The sequence below is a fragment of the Echiichthys vipera genome (genome assembly GCF_963691815.1).
Source record: "Echiichthys vipera genome assembly, chromosome: X".
In the NCBI taxonomy this organism is placed as follows: Eukaryota; Metazoa; Chordata; class Actinopteri; order Perciformes; family Trachinidae; genus Echiichthys; species Echiichthys vipera.
Genome location: NC_139825.1, coordinates 15,808,091 through 15,827,919, shown reverse-complemented (window position 1 = coordinate 15,827,919; position 19,829 = coordinate 15,808,091). Strand labels below are relative to the sequence as shown.

At 41.8% G+C, this 19,829-nt stretch overlaps 1 protein-coding gene across 1 annotated transcript; it reads right to left on the bottom strand.

Moving 5' to 3' along the window:
* Window positions 1–9,705: 9,705 nt before the first annotated feature.
* Window positions 9,706–11,487, bottom strand: LOC310965780 (zinc finger MYM-type protein 1-like; the record flags this gene model as incomplete). The annotated part of the gene is made up of 1 exon (XM_083939533.1): window positions 9,706–11,487. One exon carries the CDS (start codon window positions 11,485–11,487, stop codon window positions 9,706–9,708), a length of 1,782 nt encoding a protein of 593 aa, XP_083795659.1.
* Between the last annotated feature and the right edge of the window lie 8,342 nt (window positions 11,488–19,829).

Sequence of the window (19,829 nt, the reverse complement as noted above, 5' to 3'; positions counted from 1 at the left end):
CTCTCTTGTCCTCGCTCTCTTGTCACCTCTCCCTCTCTCTCTACTCCTCTATACATCTCTTCTCTTCACCTCGCTTGACCTCCCCTCCTGATGTTCGTTCCTTTGTTAACCCAAAGTTAGCAAGAGACGTTACTTTATATTTTGTTTCTTACTAAAGTATTTTCGTTCGTTAATCTATTTTTATCGCGTGACCTTTTTAAGTTTTCTACAACACGTTTTTTTTTACCTTTTATGAGTATAGTTAAACCCAGAACCGGTCAGAACTTTTGTCAACCCACAAACCACCTCCAGAGGCCAGCCACCTGAAGCACCAAGTCCAGGCCACGACGGGACTCGACGAGAGCCGCCAGTCCAACCACGCAGCTGACCCAGTCTACAAACCGAGCCGAGGTCCGCCAAACAACGGGAAGCGGACCCACGGAAAACTGCATCGGTACTGTAAGACGCCAGGGCGACTGTAACATCAACGGCAAAGTAAGGTTGGCCTTTTAATGCAACTCTTGGTTAAACGTTGGTGACAGTTAGATTCTGATCCGAGTTCTGTTGGCCGGCTAATTAGAGCAAGTTTTTGTATCCGCCAGTGATATTCTAAACAAGCCCCCCTCGAGCCTCAAGCTTCTTATATCCACATTTAACCATTTTCACTTGTCTATTCAATGTTGCACTATACTGTATTATAATCTCCTTATTATGTAGTCAAATAAATGTTTATAACCTTATGTCGTGTGAGAGTCTTCCATTCTGTGCAGAAAGTGTTGGTCCCTGATAAGGCTGTGGTACGAATTAACGCATTCAAGACGAGACTGATAAAAATTGAACAATCAATTACTTAAATAACTAACAGGTATTAAACCTTCACCAAAGTTTAATAAACATCCTGTCTTAATTTGGTGTGGTGCCCTTACTTCGAGGTAAAATAAATCCTAAATTTTAACGAGTCGAGTTAATTCAAAATTAATTCAGCGACTGATATATTTTAGCCATAACAAAGTAGGCTTAATCTCCTACAGTTCTGATAACGCCAAGCTTGTGTTCCAAAGGGTGGTGAGAGTCAAACAGTAGATATTGATCTGTGTGAGTGGGTTTTCTGTATACCCCAATGTGGAGGCTCCTGTCATTCTCCATATGGACGTCAAAGTCTAAGAAAGGCAAACTGTTGTCCTTGACACCAGAGAGGTGAACTTGATGTTTCTGTCCACAGAGTTCATATGTTCAGTAAAAGTTTGCACCTCTTTGGATTTGATTTTAACCCATGTGTCGTCCACATATCTGAACCAATGGCTCGGGGTTACTCCTTTGAAGGAGTTCAAAGCCTTGTCCTCTACCTCCTCCATGTACAGATTTGCCACAATCGGGGATACTGGTGAATCCATGGCACAGCCGTGTTTCTGTCTGTAAAAAATGCCATTAAACTGGAAATATGTGGTATTCAGGCACAAATCCTTAAGTTGGCAAATGTGGTCTGGTTTGAGATTTGTTCGGTTGTGTAAGGAGTTGTCCTTTGTGAGCCGCTCTCTTACCGTGGCCAAGGCCTCCATGGTTGGAATACAGGTGAACAAGGAAGTCACGTCGTAGGACACCATGGTTTCATCTGGATCCATTTTTAGTTCTCGGACTTTGTTCACAAAGTCTATGGAGTTTTGGATGTGGCGTGGGGTGTTGCCCACCAGTGGTGCCAGAATATTGGCAACCTGCTTAGCAATGTTATAAGTGACCGAGTTTATGCTGCTGACAATGGGCCTGAGCGGGGCCCCTTCTTTAAGGATTTTTGGGAGTCCATATAAGCAGGGGGTTGAGTCCTGGGGGTAAAGCCTGTAATACTGTGGTTTGCTAATGACTCCTTTTTGTAGTTGCTGTAGACACTCTATAACCTTCTTTTTGTAACCGCTGGTAGGGTCTCGTTTCAGAGTTTCATAAGTGTTAGAGTCACTGAGTAATGCATAGATCTTTGCCTGATAATTAGTTGTATTAAGAAGAACTGTGCATCTACCCTTGTCTGCTGGAAGGATAGTGATGCTGTGGTCTTTGCTCAGTGCCGTTCCTGCCTTTCTCTCCTCGATGGTGAGGTTGGATGGGGGGACCTTAGCCTGGGACAACGCTGCTGACACTTTCAACCTTAGCTGTTCAGCCTCAGTTCCATTAAGGTTGTTTTTTTTTATAGCCGATTCTGTAGCCGTAATCAACTCCACAACGGGTAACTCTTTTGGTGACATGGCAAAGTTCAAGCCCTTGGCTAAGACCTCCTTATCTGGGTGGGTAAGATCTCTGTCCGACAAATTCTTAAACCATCTGTTTTTTGTTTCTTTCTGTGTGTGTGTGTCAGTTTTTTGCCTAGAAAGACAAACAAAGAAATTTCACAATTTGCAATCCCGGGATATTGACAAAAACACAGAAATACTCACTTGGAGGCAAAAAACTGACACACCAGCACAGATCTCACAAATCCTTCCAGCAGAACAAGGGTAGATGCACAGTTGTATTGTTGTTATAAGTCATACTCACATTACTATAGATATTATTATAGGTAGGGCCCGAGCAACGACTACTTCGACGAGGACCCTATTGTAATTGGAATGATTATTATTAGGCCCGGACACCGACCAAGTCAGCGAGGACCCTATTGTTATTGGAATATTGATAATTATTATTATTATAAATAGGTCCCTGGCACTGAAAGCGCGAGGAAACCTATTGTTTTCGATACAATTATTATTATTATTACTATTTTTATTATTCTACTACTGCGCCATCACATTTTTGAGGGGCTTAGGATAAACGTAGGCTCACAGAAATTGGCGCACAGGTCAGAAGTGGCGAAAATTGCAATGTTCAAAAGTCATTGGGGTCGGACATGGCCAGCGGGCTCCATAGCGCCCCCAAACGCACGCCATAGTTGGGATAAAGTTCTTTTGATGTTCATGAAATTTGGTGGGATCATTGCTCTCATCTTACAGAGCACATGAACAGTTTTGAAAAAAAATTTCACTGGAGAGGAAGTCGGCCATTTTGGATTTTGTGCGTCAATTTTCCGCCCCCCTTTAAATTTGATGTAGACGAATGAAATTTGTTGGCAGATGTAAAGTATGGAGAATTTAAAAAAAGCCTCTTGGAGAATACCATAAGTCCAACAGGAAGTTGACCATTTTGGATTTACTGTGGCATTTTTTTGCAAAGTGAAGTCAGTCCGACATGTTGTACTTTAACTAAGTCCTCCTAGATAATTAACCCGAGTGACTTCAAGTGTGGTATGTTGCATCTAAAGACCTTTGTGATACTGAATTACGAAGCTTTTGAGGATTCATGGAACGCCCTCGATGTGGTGTGGCAGTAAATTTTGCCCAAAACTTTAAAAAGGAAGTTGTCGTAGAAAAATTACAAACATCATCCGATTTACATGAAATTTCCATTGGGGGTTCTTGACTATATATATGGAAACATAAGGCATGTTTTTTGGATTTTGCATAATTGTATTTTGTGCTTCTCACCATGACACAGGAAGTCACTCTAACTGAAACATAAATTGTCCAAATCCACCAAATTTTCCAGGCATGATGACAGTCCAGGCCTAAAGACAATCACATGCCAATAGAGACCAACAGCCACAGCGCCACCTACTGGAAACAGGAAGTCAGCCTGATATGACAGATTTCATCCGATTTACATAAAATTCCCAATGTGAGTTCAGCACAAAATACAGAGCAGCACAAAGTGGGTTTAGTACCCGCTCTCTAGCGGCACACAAGGGACATGGGAATCGCTGCAAGAGTTGTGATGGATAGCCCCTCACCGACCACGCAGCATCCCATCCCACATTAGCGCAAAGGTGCGGCCGTGCCCGACAGGATCCAGCTGGCTTCCTGACGCCAATTTTTTATTCATTTAATTTTATTAATGTCTATTTTTTTAATTATTTTTTTAAATGTATTCATTTTAATCTTCCCTACCCTCAATTCTGTCTGCGGTGGTATTCAAACTGAAGCGCTTGTCCACCCATAAGCTGTACACACCTCTATTTAAACCTGTCTGGCACACTTTTTAATGAGCTGTAATATCAACTCCGGTATCTTTCCCACTCAGAGACAGAGTTTAAGACTATACTTGATGAAACTAAAGTAAAATGCCGATAACTTCAGCAGGGCTACGTAGTGGCCTTAGTAGCAGGCTACTTGCTAATGCTACAAACAGACGCCCACACTCTCATTCAAATCCTGATAAACTGTATGTGTAACCCAGAGGAAATTACAGTTACAGACATTACTCAATTGATCATCTATGGCTCTGGTCCTCAAACTGTGGTACTTTTACCACTGATGGTACTGACAAAGAACTGCCATGTAACCCCTACCCCAACAGGTCACACCCAGGTGTGAACTCTCCTAGGGACCCCAAAATGTTAGTCCATTGGCTGACCTGACCTCTGACTGATGACACCATCACGCTTATAAAACTGGAGGACACCATCTTGCTCTCTCTATTTTTGGATTGTCTTTCATGGAGTCTCTTCATATAATGCTTTTCTCAAAACATTGATGGCATTGTATAATTATTTTTTCCCACTGAGGAGAGTTAAAATAAAACACAAGTATAAACTGAGTCAATGGATGACAAAAATCTTGTAAAAAGAAAAATAAATTGTATAAAATATTCATAAAACGGCCAACCAAGGAAAATGAAGACAAGTATAAACTTTATAGAAACAAATTGACAACCCTTATAAGACATCAGAAACAGAACTATTATAGTATCTTGCTGCAAAAACATAAATCCAACATAAAGGCTACTTGGGATATAATCAAGGAAGTAATTGATCAGCATTATTCCAAAGATCCATTAACACACAATTAAAAATGACGGTAAGGTAACAGATCATGTGCTAGAAAAACAAATGTAATACATTTTTTGTCAATGTAGGGCCAAACTTGGCAACGCAAATACCACATGCTCTTGCTTCAGATGCCTCTCTTGAAAACAACAAGAAGTCAATGTTCCTTAGGGCAGTGTGTGAAAGTGATATCTTAGAAGTCGTCAACAAATGTAAAAAAAAAAAAGAGATCTATGGATTGTAATAATATTGGCATGTCATTGATCAAGGAGATAATTTAATGTATTTTGAAGCCTCTCACACATGTGTGCAACAGATCATTTGTAACTGGTACCTTCCCTGAGAAAATGAAGCTGGCCAAAGTGCTACCTATCTACAAAGATGGTGAAAAGCAACTATTATCCAACTACAGGCCAATCTCATTATTGGATCAATTATCCAAAATACTTGAAAAATGATTTCTTCAACAACTGGATAGTTTTTTAGAACAACATAACCTACTGTGTGACCAACAGTATGGGTTTCGATGTAATAGATCGACATCCCAAGCTGTAATGGATTTAATAGAAAATGTAACCTCAGCTCTTGACATCAAACAAAACACAATTGGCATATTTATAGATTTACGAAAATCATTTCATACCATTGATCACAAATGACTTTTTACAGAAATGCAATTATTATGGTGTCAGAGGCACGGCAAATGCATGGCTAAAAAGCTATCTGAATAATAGACTTCAATACGTTGAAATCAATCAGACAAAATCATAATTTGAAACTCTAATTTATGGGATCCCCCAGGGCTCCGTTTTGGGGCCAAAATTATTTATTCTTTATGTAACCCCAGTCCCATGTAGCTAGTAAATATTTATTGATAAACAATTAGGGTATTGTAGTACAATGGGACGGGGCCTGAGTTTGTCTTAAGATGGCGCTATGTTCCCGTGAAAACTGTGATAAAGATGAAAATTAACTTGGCGGTGCCTCCAATAACTATTAAGAAGTACACACAAAATGTGGTACTCCCCCTTAAATCGACAGTTCACTTTAACCTGTTTTACCACTTATTTATCCAAAAAGTATCACCTTTACAATTACAACACAGGATTTAGTAGAAACAATAAGACTTATTTATTACAAAGTCACAAATGGGTTAGTTGGAAATTAGTTAACTGGTTAACTGTTGACCTTTAAGTGTGCACTGATAACAGTGTTCAAACTCTCAATGACCTGCTCTAGTAGGTTCACAAAGGGCCCATGATGAACACACAGAGACAGTTAAATCAGAAAAACTCAAATGTTCACATCCCACACTCACACACACATTCACACCGGGCTATTAAAAGTAACTAAAAGAAAACGTTGCAGGCCCGGTCAAAGCTTGTGAGCGTTGAGGCCAGAAACAAATGACTCGTTCACTGGTTACCCAGCATAAACAAAAAGCACGCGCACGGTGTTAGAAGTGTACTCACAAATCCTCAGCAGTCAGATATGAAGATTGGGGAGTGGGGGAAGGGCAAAGGGCAAGGTGTATTTTCAGCGGCAAGGGAATGTGGGGTGCAGCACACGCAGCGTTGAACCAACGATCAAGTACAGCAGCTACAGTCTCCAACGGTCCAGGGCTCTCCCGGTCCTCGATCTCTCCCTCTTATGGCAAATGTCTGGTCCTGAATCACATAATTCCTATTAGTAATGAAGCCACAAGCTAATTCATGGCGAAAAACCCACAGTATTAAACAAATGGGCAATTGCTAGCTGCAATGCGGAATTAACATGTGCACGCTAAGCTAACGGCTAACAGTGATTAGCAAATCAGCTCGTCTCTTACACATTACAATTAAACAACAGCACCAAGTACATCAAAACACATGTATTTACCTCTGGCAGCTTCTCAGAGTTCACACACATCAACCACAGGACGACTCTCCGTCAGTCTTGGAAGTAAGGAGTGTTGTTACTTTACTTTTAGCGCTACAGCTATCCAGCTTGGATGCCACTAAGGCCGCTTCTGCTGTCGCTAACCTTGCAGCAGCACGTAGGTGACGCTAAGCACCTCCTCCTTGGACAAGGTGAGGACAGGATTGGCTAAGGACTACAGACATACCAACAGAGATGAGAGAATAAAAGAGGCTTCACTTCCCCACAAACAAATGTGGTCCTTTGGTAGTTGTGCAGACAACCAACTATGAATGATTTTTAAAACTAACACCACTCTTCTTTCTCTGACTTTTAACTGTACATAGAATGAATGTTTTAACATATTACAATCTGACACATTTTAAACATATTGTAGTGAGGGAGTGGCGTGGGGCGGAGGAACTCCCCAGAGTGGGGGGCAATCAAGGGCTGATGCAGTTCACCTGGGAGGGGGAGGAGGGACCGGGGTCAGCAGCTGGGAAGAAAAACGGGTGGGGGAGAGAGCAAGAGGGGGCAGAGACTGGAGGGAGTGAGAGCCGTCGGCCTGAGCTTTTTGGGAGCCAGTGGCACTGTGGCGGGTGGGTGCTGTTCGCAGCTTATAGTGCTGCCGGCAGTGAAGACAGCTGAGTAGGGAGAGTTTGTCGTGTCGATCAGCCCTATATCAAGAGGGGAGGCCAGAAACCTCCTTTAGGTAGCGAGGGACTGGGGAGTAGTCGTGCCTTACCTGTGCTCTCATGTAGCAGCCACATCAGTGACGCCGACCACGCTGAACGATTCCATGCCTGCCAGCTGTGCAGTCTGTTCTCCGGTGCACAGCCCCGTTCCATTGCCTAGGCCCCACGGGGGGGTCTTGTCACCAGATCGGGGCAGGATAAGTCCTTTGTTTTAATGATTTTCATATAAAGAAAGGTTTTTAATTAACTGTCAGTGTGCCAGCGGCCCGTTAAGGGCGGCTCATTGCTCTTGCGGTGCTCTATTTCCCCCTAGTGTTGGGAGTGGGGTTCGACCCTTTGTGTGATTTGAGCTCCCATTGTGGGTAGTGTGATACCTGTTCTAGTTGCTGTGAAGTGATTTGTGTGCAGTATCCCTTTCTGGGTGTGTTCTCTCGTGTGCAGTGTTGGTGTCGCCGGGTGGTGGAGTTACCTGCCTGACCTGCTGGAGCTGCCCTCATTGGCCTGCTGAGTGCAAATGTCCCTAACCCAAAAATTAATTGGAAATAAAGATTGTCTATTTTTATACATATCTGTCTGTGGTGGGTGCTCTCTGACCTCTAAATACCGGACCAGAGCGGGTTAACAAAGGTGGTGGCAGCTGTACGCTACTCTAAACATCCTAAACATCAAAATTTATTACAATATTTACACTTCATGAACTGTTATTTATTAACATAAAAGTTTTAATATCTGCATATAAATGAATAAAAATAAGGGCCACAGGACTACATTTACTTAAACGATATTTGCAAAATATCTAAAATTTTGAAGCTGGTGATTTTTGCAGATGATACCAAATTGTTTTGTTCAGGGTATAATATAAATCAGTTAACACAACAGGTTGAAACTGAATTGACTTTAATTAAAAATGTTTTTTATTTAAACAAGCTATCATTGAATGAGAAAAAAAAATAAATTTATGATTTTTGGGCCCATTAGGACAAATTCTAATTTGAAATTGTACTGGAACGGGATCAACATAGAGAGGGTCTACGAGACAAGATTTTTGGGGGTTATTTTTGATCAACAGATTAGCTGGAAACCACATATTCAATACATCAAGAGTAAAATATCTAAAACAATTGGTATACTTTATAAAACTATTATACTAATATAATTTAAAATCCTTCTCCTTACCTACAAAGCTCTTATTGGTCAGGCTCCGTCATATCTTAAAGAGCTCATAGTACCGTATTACCCGACTAGATCGCTGCGCTCTGAGAATGCAGAGCTACTCGTCGTTCCTAGAGTCCTGTGGAGCCAACTCCCAAGTGTTATTCGAAATACAGACACTGTCCCCATATTTAAGAGTAAACTTAAAACTTTCCATTTTGATAAAGCTTACAGCTAGGTCTTAAGAGCCCTCAGCTATGTTGTTATTTTTAAGCTGATTTTGTTCTGCTTAATTATGCTGCTATAGGCCTAGTCTGCCGGGGGATAATACTTTTCCTGATACTCTGAGCTTCTCTCTTCTCTGTCTGTATCATTCATGCAGTGGTGAACCGTGAGCACTACAGCTGGGCCTTCACCTCACCGCCGAGAAGAAAAAAAATCATCGCGGAAAAAAGCAACAGTACAACGAATTAAAAGGGTTTAACAAGTGCAAATTTAATTAACGATGACAAGGATGTAAACAAATATACCATAACGTCAATAACATTCTCCGCAACAAGAAACATTCTCAACATTAACTTCGGAAAATCTGGAAATATAAAAGGTCACCCAGAATGTCACCCCGTGACGCTGCGGACACAGAGGCTCATTTCATCACCTTGGACAGCGCTATGAAATCACGGCGCATGACAAATCATTCACACATAAATTCATTAGCATTATCAATCTACAATACAATTTCAAAAGTTACACAAAGCTTGTAATACAAAGACTTTTTTTTTTAAAGTTGCAATGAAGTGCAAATGCCTCTCCATGCGCAATTACGCATAGCGCAATGAATACCGATGTCAAATAAATTGAAGTCACAATTTTTACTACTATACCTCCTTAATTCTCCACAGGGAAAGGGACAGACAAGTGAATATGAAGAGAATAAAAACCCTCTGAAAAATCCAACCACACACTTATGATACGTTTGATACATTGATTGATTGATTGATTGATTGATCACATACTGAATTCAAGGCAATTTGCGCTGGGACAACCTCCGCAATAAATACAAATTCCCAAATGTCCACTTGGCCAGTAATCTTAATCCCTTGAAATAATAATCAAGGTGTATTATAACAGAGGCCTACCTTAAATAAACACGAAGTCCATTCGTCGGTCTCTCTTTGTGAAGTGGGCGATGGCGGCGTCATAAAGTTTGTCCTTTGATTTGAGCTCCAAAAGAAGTCCTTTCTCTATGGACATCAGTGCCAAAGCTCCCAGGCGGTCCTGTCCAGTACTGTTCCTAGCGTGCGTCTTGATGCGCTTCAGAGCCGAGAAAGACCGCTCCACGGAGGAGGTGGACACGGGGATGGTCAGCACCAGGCAGGTGAGGTGCGGCATGCTCTCAGTCAGCTCTTTAAGAGTCAGAAAGTGCAGCAGGTCTGCTGGGCTCCTTGCCTCAAAGTTTGCCATGTTGTACATGACCGTCAGTTCAGTCTTGAGCCTGGGGAGGTCAAAATGCAGCCCGTAGCTTTCCGTGAGGCTCTGGAACTCAGAGCTGGGGAAGTTTTCTCTGTGTGAGGTAAACTTCTTGGGGTCCAGAAGGGCAAGTAACATGAGTTTTTCATGATCCTTGAACCTGTTCCTCAGCTGAGTGAGGATGTTGTCCAGGATTTCACTGTGCAGCCGCTGGTACGCTGCGCGCACATCTCCGACTCTCCGTGCCCTGCGCCCGCTGGGAACCCCGACTTCGCGCACAGTGTCCTCATAGATGGAGTCAAATTTTGCCTTTTCTCTCTCTGTGGTGCTGCAAAAGTCCTCGATGCTGGACAAACAGAACTGCATGTCACACTCCTTATTCTGCAAGATCCCAAAGAGCACGTCGGAGTAGGCAAACACGGAGTTGAATGTGGCGAGGAGAAAGCAGAACTCGAAGTCCGTCAGCAGTGCAGTGTATCCATCAGCGCTGTGTACAGCATCAGCATCAAAATCATTGTGGTTGTCAACAATGAATTCAAAGAGCTCCAAGAGTTCTTCTCTCCGCTCATACACAGTGCAAACCAAACGTGATGAGAAGTTCCACCGTGTTGGAGTCACTCTGGGCAGTCTTCGCTGGCATATTTCATCCAGGAGTTTCGTGCGTTTGGCTGACCTTGTAAAGAAGGCTGCGAGGCCACTTAGGTGGGAGAAATTTTTTTTGCACTCTTTGATTTTGGCAGCACTTTGAGACATGATGAGATTCAGAGAAATCGCATAACAGTTAACAAAGAGAGCTTGTGGAATTTTTTCCTTTATTTTAGCTTGCACCCCATTCAGTCCAGAGGCCATGACTGCAGCTCCATCGTAACACTGGGCAATTACTTTATTGGTGCAGGCACAGTCCTCCAGAAACTCCAAAACTTGACGAGCTATGGCCTCTGCGCGCTTATCACCACTGACATCACCAAACTGGAAAAAGCGCTCCTTGACACCACCGTCAGTGGTGTAACGCAAGACATATGACATCTGAGCAGAGTTACTTACGTCAGTTGTCTCGTCTACCATAACGGAGACAAAAGGCGTTTTCCTCACCTCCTCCCTCATTGCTTCGGTCATTACATCTGCCACCGATTGAATCAGGTCATTCTGAATTTTGCTGGAGGTGCCGATGAAAACAGTGGCCGAATCCAGATGACAGCGCAGAGGGCTGTTATACCCCGCCAAAAACTCCAGAAGCTCCAAGTAGTTCCCCTTGTTTTCAGAATCTTTACTGTCATCATGTCCTCGAAATGCCAGCTCTTGCTTTCCAAGAAATGTGACGACATTGATGAGACGTTTCAGGATTTCTCTGTTCTGCCTGACCTTGTTGTTGTGGGCCGTTGTATGATTCCGGCGCTGCTCATCTAGCTGAAGATCAATTCTTGTGTCCCCAAAAGTTTTCAAATTGACCATCGCTTGCAGGTGTGCCGCAGAATCTTGATGTCGATGGGCTGACTTTGTCAGATTTGTAAGGCTGACAAATCCGCCGCTGACCCAGGTGGATGTTTGTTTCTTTACAGCCAGTCATCCATGGATACCGCTGATAATTTTCGGTCTTGAAATGCCTTTCCACTTTCTTAACCTTTTCTTTTAATTCCAGCTCTGGAGTTGGTCTTCTGTTTTTTATTATTTCAAGTTTTTCTGTGAAGGCCCGCCTTGAAAAAGGCGATGCTATCAAGCTAGCCACAACGTCACTCTCGTCTTCCGCCATTTAAATCAACCGCTCTCACCACTCTGCATAGATTCGCTGCTTGGACTTCATGAAGGCCTTCGATCTTTTGTTTAATTCCCGCCCTCTTGAAATCAAACCGTGATTGGTCGATTTGCGTGTCACTCACCACACCAAAACATATAGCTTGGCCTTCCCCGGGATTCGTGAAGTCCTAACCAATGAATGAGCCAGCTAACCTGGCCTTAATAGAGACAGACGATTATGATTGGATAACAGGTTTTCAGGACATGAACTTGACAGAAAGCTTAATTTTAGAACAAAGATGAGAGAAAATGTATTAATATATTGTATTAAATTAAATGCGATAGAAATAAAAAAAAAATATATATTTTTTTTTATTGAATACTTCATTATTATTATTATTATTGAATTTATTATTATTTCTTATTTATTTAGGCCTTCTCTGAAGGCGTAGAAGGCCCTGAAGGTTCCCCACTGCATTCATGTCTCATCAATGCATATTACACACCAACTTCTTCCCCGGAGTTGTTTGTGCTTTGTCGTCTCGCAGGTCTCTGATGATCGTGGTGGTGCCTGCTGCCGTGGTCCTGCATGACGCTTCCTGCTACTATTCTAATCTATAACCTTAGCTGTCTTTGTTTCTACTATTCTGCTGTATTAACTGACATAACATATAAGTCATATTCACATTACTATAGATATTATTATAGTTACTGGAAGTGTGTCTGTCTCTGTCTTTGTGTCTGTCTTTGTCTCTCTGTGTCCATCTGTCCGTCTTTTCTCTCTTTCTCTCTCCTTTTCTTCCTCCCCAACCGGTCAAGACAGATGGCCGTCCTCCACAGAGCTGGGTCTGTCTGACGTTCCTGCCTGTAATAGGGAAGGTTTTTGTTGCCACCGTACTCTACAGGGGAATGGTTGAGTCTATGTTTATCATAAATAAGTCATAGAGTGTGGTCTATACCTAGTCTGTGTCCTGAGATAAATTTTGTTAGTATTTGGCACTATGAATAAAATTGAATTGAATTTAATATAATTTATTCCTCACTTGTGCTCCCATACCTTACTGTTCAGAAATGTGGGGAAATGCATATGCAACGAACATAGATCCAATTATTAAGTTACAAAAAAGGCAATAAGGCTAATCAATAAAATGGGATACCATGACTCTACTAAGGAGCTTTTCATAAAATCTAATGTTTTAAAATTTATGGATATAGTCAAGCTAAAAATACTTGTAATCTAATTCAGAGCTGTAAAAAAGATCTTCCTACAGGTTGTAGGACCTCATTAGGAAAATGCTGTTCAAGGAGTTTTTGTGTCTGGCTGTCTGCTCAGCGTCGCAGGAAGACAACCGTAGATAAGACATTTGTATGCTTGTTTGGATAAGAGATAAGGTGGGGTTTACAACCTCGGACCCTCCTGGGGTAACAAAACCTAGAACTCCAGGTCTCAGGACCCCCCTTTTAACCTAAATCAACGTCAAATCTGACCGCATGTCGAACTGGAGGAGCTGTCTCTGTGAGACGGATGGACTTTCATTAATAAAATCTAAGAAACAGAACTTTGTGTAGATGTTTGGAAACAGTTAAAGTTCGATGTTTCATCGCAACTGGCTGTTTAAAGACATTCTTGCAAGTGTGTAACAGTATATGCATTATTTGTATCTTGTTGTGATTATGTTTATGTGGTTTCAGAAGTGCAAAGTCTCTGTCTAATTCCTGAAATAATTTGTGTTTTAATAATAGACCTGTCACTATATCCAGGAGAATGTGATGATGTGTAGTATCTGTATCTGTTAAAACTGTCTGCCTAAAGATTTTGGTTAAATTGGATATCAGAAAGCTTAATAATGGAAAATCAACCAAAGATAGTTTAATCTCAGAATTAGAATTCCGGCGTAAAAAGCAGTTGATTCGCTCAGAGCCAAAGGGATGGGTTGAACCCAGACCCCTCCTTTCCTGAGTAAAAAAGGAAGAGACTGCACTCTCTTGATCTCTCTCTCACTCTGAAACTTGCTCCTGCACCTCTGCACCTCTGACCCCCCTCTGTTACTTCACCTCCTGCACTTATCTTTTCTCCCCTCTTCGTTCCCTTTGTACTTTTGTCTAACTTTGTTAACCCAAAGTTAGCAAGAGACGTTGTTTTCTTACTTAAGTATTTTCGTTTATTAATCTATTTTTAACACGCAACTTTATAAGTTTCTACGACACGGTTTTAATTTTCCTAAGTATAGTAAAACCCCTCGTGCCGTCTTTTCCTTTCTGTCTGGCCGACAAATTGCATCAAACTCTAGTTTAGAACCAGTCGGAATTTTTGTCAACCCACAAACAACCTCCAGAGGCAAGCCACGTGCAGGGCCGCAGCCACCTGAAGAGCTGAATTCAAGTCAGGACGGAGCAGACGGGCCCGCCGCACCAACCACGCAGCTGACCCAGTCTACAGAACCAGAACTAAAGTCCGCCAAACACCCTTACGCGGACCTACGAATCTGCATCGGTACTGTAAGACGTCAGGACAACTGTAATATCAACGGCAAAGTAATTTTGGCCTTTTAATTCAACTCTTGGTTGGTCACGTTGGTGACAGTTAAATTCTGATCCGAGTTCTGTTGACAGTTTAATTAGAACCAGTTTCGGTCCGCCAGTAATATTATATGTCAGCCCGTATGTCAGAAGCACTCTGGTCTCAAGCTTCTTATATCCACATTTAACCTTTTTTTTCACTTGTCTATTCAATGTCGCACTATCCTGTATTCTCCTTGTTATGTAGTCAAATAAATGTTTATAACCTTATGTCGTTGTGAGAATCTTCCGTTCTGTGCAGAAAGTGTTGGTCACTGATAAGGCTGTGGTACAAATTAACGCGTTCAAGACGAGACTGATAAAATTTAAACACTCAATTACTTTAATTTACTAACAGGTATTAAACCTTCACCAAAGTTTAATAAACATCCTGTCTTATTTTGGTGTGGTGCCCTTACTTCGAGGTAAAATAAATCCTAAATTTTAACGAGTCGAGTTAATTCATAATTAATTCAGCGACTAATATATTGTAGCCATAACAAAAGTAGGCTTACTCTCCGACAATCTTTATTTAAATTAAGAAACAATTGCTATAATTTAAGAGGACTGCTTCGATTTGAAATAAGAAAAGCAAGAACTAACATTAGACAAAGATGCGTGTCCGTTATTGGTGTAAAAATGTTGAATGACAAACTGAAAGTAATTATAACACGACCAATATTTAAAAAGACCTTGAAATTTGAAATAATTAATGCATATTTATAAATATTATAATTGGAAAAGAGAAATAAATAAATAAAAACAAAAAGGGAAATGTTATTCATTTTGATTATTGTATACACGGAAATTAGAAGAAAAGTAAACCTTATTTAAGCAAATATGTATTTTGATTTTGCAGATATAGATTTTTGCTTTGTGAGTATGTATGTGTATGTGTATATATATACATATATATATTTATATGTATAATATGTTTAAATGTATATTAAGTAAGTAAATATTTTCATTTATTTAAGTATAAGTAAATATACTTATAATCAAACATGGAAACTAAGTAAATATGTTGTGTTTAAACAGTTAGAACTGTGATGTTAGGATGGGCTAATAAAAGCAAGCTGCTTCAGCCCAATCCTTTTTTTGGTTGAAATTGTCAAAAATAATGTCTCCTGCTGGATCTCGTCTTCAGCCTCTTCTGGACACTCTGTTAACTATATCTGTATTTGAACAGATTACACACACATAACCTGAAACTTAAATGTTCACATATTTTTCTGCAGGTCCAAGACCGACAGCCCTCCTCCTTCTCTCCTCTTTGTCCCATTCACACACACACACACACACACACACACACACACACACACACACACACACACGCACATGCACACGCACACGCACACGCACACGCACACACTCACACACTCACACACTCACACACACTAGTATTTGTAATTTCATTTTAAATATCTATAATACTAACATATAGACAACCAGAATGTTATTTCTAGATATCTACAAATATGTAATTGTGGATATTTAGAATTGAATCACAGATATCTGCAATACATATCCAGTCTAGCTTTAAAGTGTTAAAACCGCTTGCCATAATCCACTGGACTTTTCATCCAGTGCCATTGTCAGAGCAGATGTGTCCAATACTTTGGTTTATGACCAAATACCTGAAAACTGTCCTCAGCTGTTTTGTTTGGTTTAGCGCCCATTACCCAATGTTGGCATGTTAACCATAGACTCACTAAAGTAAGATGTGTGAAAGAAATTCTCTGGAGTCCTCAGTGTTTCTCAAATCATGTCTTTACTAAATACTGCATGCATACAGGAGAGACATCATACCAACAGCCGGGTCTCCAACCATCTCTGCCGGTCTCCAAGTCACTTCAACATTTATACAGTAACATCAAAGCTCCTCACAGACACAAGGACATCAAAGTAACCAAAACACACTACCCAATGTTTATGACCCCAGTGGATGTTATCAGTGTTTACGACCACCGAATGTCACCATTTGCAAACCCCCTGTGACTCCTTCCCACAATCCCCCCAGCAGTCATTCACAGCTTGACTGTTATGGGATTTACATCATAGATAAATAAAGAGTTACAAAAAAAGTTAGGTCAATCTTTTGTTATTTCTCACATTCCCCCCTTTTGACACAGAGTGTCAAATAATTTTTTGGAAATAACACAATATCATCAACTAACTCTTTCTTTGACTACACACTACAAACATTAGTAGAGGTTCACTTTTAACTCTCCGAATATGACAAGGAAAAATACAAACAACGAAAAACATAAAAACAAACACAATTCTATTTACACCGTTTCTTCATCTGAGCCACTACATAGGTTTCTTTGCTTTATTTTGCCTCATTCGATGCCATGGATGCCATTTTCTTCTCTCTTTCAAACCGTTGGAAACCAGTCTTTACCACTGTCTCATTTCTTTAGCACCATCATCTGCAATGGCGTTGCCCTGTGAAAACTGAGTTGTTATAGTCAGCGTGAACTCTTTTAACTGTAAACAGGTAAAAGTGTTGGAGACAAAAGGTTAAGGACAAGGGTTTCCTGTAGAAGTGAGAATGTCACAGTTGTTCCCAGAGCGTGAAACTTATGGACAATATTAAAGCATATTGTGACTCTGACACTGTATCATCTGTTGCGCCCAGAAAGAAAACCACAGATTAATACAAATAACTCTGTCGCTTTAGCAGACGAGTTATTTGGCAGTTTGGTTCAAAGGCAAACACAGAAAGAGCAGTTAGATGGATTCCTTGCAGAACCATCTATAAAGAAAAACAGAATCATCATTAGACACTATGTATCAAACAATGCATCCCATGGTTTTGATCCACTGTTAAACATTTCCATCCAAGAATGGTTCTCCATCTTCAGCTGTAGGATCAAAGGCCCAAAAATTAAGACAGTACAGCGCTTCAGGCTGACATAAAACATTAGTGTGACATGAGTATCATGCAGAACATGCACACTTTGAAAATACAATTCATTCAATTCAATTCAATTCAAAAAACTTTATTTGTCCCCGGAGGGCAATTCAGGGCACACAGAGCAGCAAATAACGACAATTATACAAAACATTTTAACCTAACACAAGAATAAAGTGTAAAAGAAGAGTAAGTGCCAGGATGTTAGTGTGTTAGTACAGGTAGAACAAGTGTCAGGATGTTAGTGTGTTAGTACAGGTTAGATACAGAGAGCATCGTCGGCGTGAGATGTAGAAAGACATGTGTGTATCAGATGTAAGCAGACATGTGAACGGGTGTATATGATGTAAACAATGTAAACATGCAGTAGACTGTTGAAACAGGTATGAACAGAACTGTAGTGCAGAAAAGATATAAGTGGACAGTGATCGGCTTCAGATGAGGTCAGACATGATACATGTGTGTAATGAGCAGACGTAAACAGAACTATAGTGCAGTAATAGAGTATAAATATAATACATAACTATAAGCTAGATAATAAAGTGATAGTGGTGCATGGCAGGAAAACAGCAGTCTAAATATATGCTAGCTCTGTGTAACAGATGAATACTGAAAAATAAAGAAAAATAGTGACCATAGTGCTATGATGAATACAATATAAGACCTGATAGACAGAATAAAGTGGAGTAGTGCATTAATACCATAAATTAACATAACTAACAGAATCAAGTGGACCAGTAAGAACATAGTAACAGAATAAGTCCGGTGTGAACATAATAACAGAATAAATAAGTAAGTGGAGTAGTGCAACAGACCGGAGTAACATTATAAACGAAGTGTCCAGGGGAGGGTGTCAAGAGTGGGGAGGGGGATGGTCAGAGGGGTCAGGAGTTGAGGAGCTGGACAGCCCTGGGGATGAAGGTTGCTCTTCTCCTCTGTGTCCTGCAGCAGGGACAGCGAAGACGGCGTCCTGAGGGGAGCCACTCAAACGCTGAGAAGAGAGCGTGAGAGGGGTCCTGCATGATCCGACCAGCTAACCTGAGTGTCTGCTGCTCGTGGATGGTCGACAGAGTTCTAACAGGAAGTCCAATGATCTTAGAGCAGACCGTGGCTACGCTCTGCAGGCGGTTTCTGTTCTGGAGGCTGGTGGAGTAGAACCAGCATGTGATGGAGAATGTGATGATGCTCTCGATGAAGGAGTAGTAAAAGGTCAGGAGGATGTTCTTGCTGACTCCAAAGGAATTGAGCTTCCTAAGGAGATATTTCCGCTGCTGACATTTCCTGAGAATCTCCTCTGTGTTGGAGGAGAATTTCAGCAGGCTGTCGAAGATGGTGCCCAGGTACCTGTACTCCTCAACTGCTTCAACAGGCTTCCCGTGGATCACAGTGTTTGCTGATGCAGCCAGTTCCCTCTGCTTGTTGGAGAAGGTCACCACCATGTCTTTGGTTTTGTTGACATTCAGCTCCAGGCAGGAGCTGTCACACCACTCCACAAACTCCTGAAGAGCTGGTCCGTGGTGCAGAGATGGGCCTGACAGCAGGGACAGGAGGACGGTGTCGTCAGCGTACTTCACCAGATGACAGTTAGGCTGAGGATGAAGAGCAGAGGTGAGAGCACACAGCCCTGAGGGGAGCCGGTTGAGGTGTGTTGGAGGTCGGAGAAGGTGCTGTTGACCAGGACTCTCTGTGAACGGTTGGTCAGGAAGTCCAGTATCCACAGGATTAGCAGTTGGTCCAGATGAAAGAGGGCTGAGAGTTTGTCAGCCAGGATGTGGGGCTGCATGGTGTTAAATGCAGAGGAGAAGTCTGCAAACAGGAGTCTGGCTGCGGTGTTGGGGCGCTCCAGGTGTTTGTGAACAGTGTCTATTATGAATGTTTTTGCATCATCGACGCCCCTGCCAGCTCGATAAGCGAATTGGAGCGGGTCCATCTGGGAGTGGGTTTCCCTGATGATGTGTTGTTTTATGATCCTCTCCATGGCCTTCATCACAAGAGAGGCGAGGGCCACTGGCCGGAGGTCATTCAGACATTTGACGGCGCTCTTCTTGGGGATGGGGATAACTGTAGAGTGTTTCCATTGCTGGGGGACTGTGCTGCCAGGCTGAGCGGAGGTTACCCTGCGTGAAGCACTCCTCCACTTTGTTCTTGTACTCCAGCTTGGCAGTTTTTATGGCATGTTTGACCTCTCTGTTGACCTCCTTTTTCTCCATTTCAGAGCCGGTGAAGAAGACCCTTTTCTTCTTGTTGAGGATCTCCTTGAGTTCTTTGGTGATCCAGGGTTTGTTGTTGGGGTAGATAGTGACCGTTCTGGAGGGGATGATGTTGTCCACACAGAAGGAAATGTACGATGACACAGTGTCCACATGTTCATTAATGTCATCAGAGGGGGCCAGGAGGTTGTCCCAGTCAGTGTATTCAAAGCATCCTTGGAGTGTGATGATGCTTTCGTTGGTCCACTGCTTGATGTTCTTGACAACTTTCTTCACCCTTCTCATGACAGAGATGTAAGCCGGAGCAAGCAGGATGGCATGGTGATCAGCAGAGCCCAGAGGGGGGAGGGCGACAGATCTGTATGCGTCGGGTA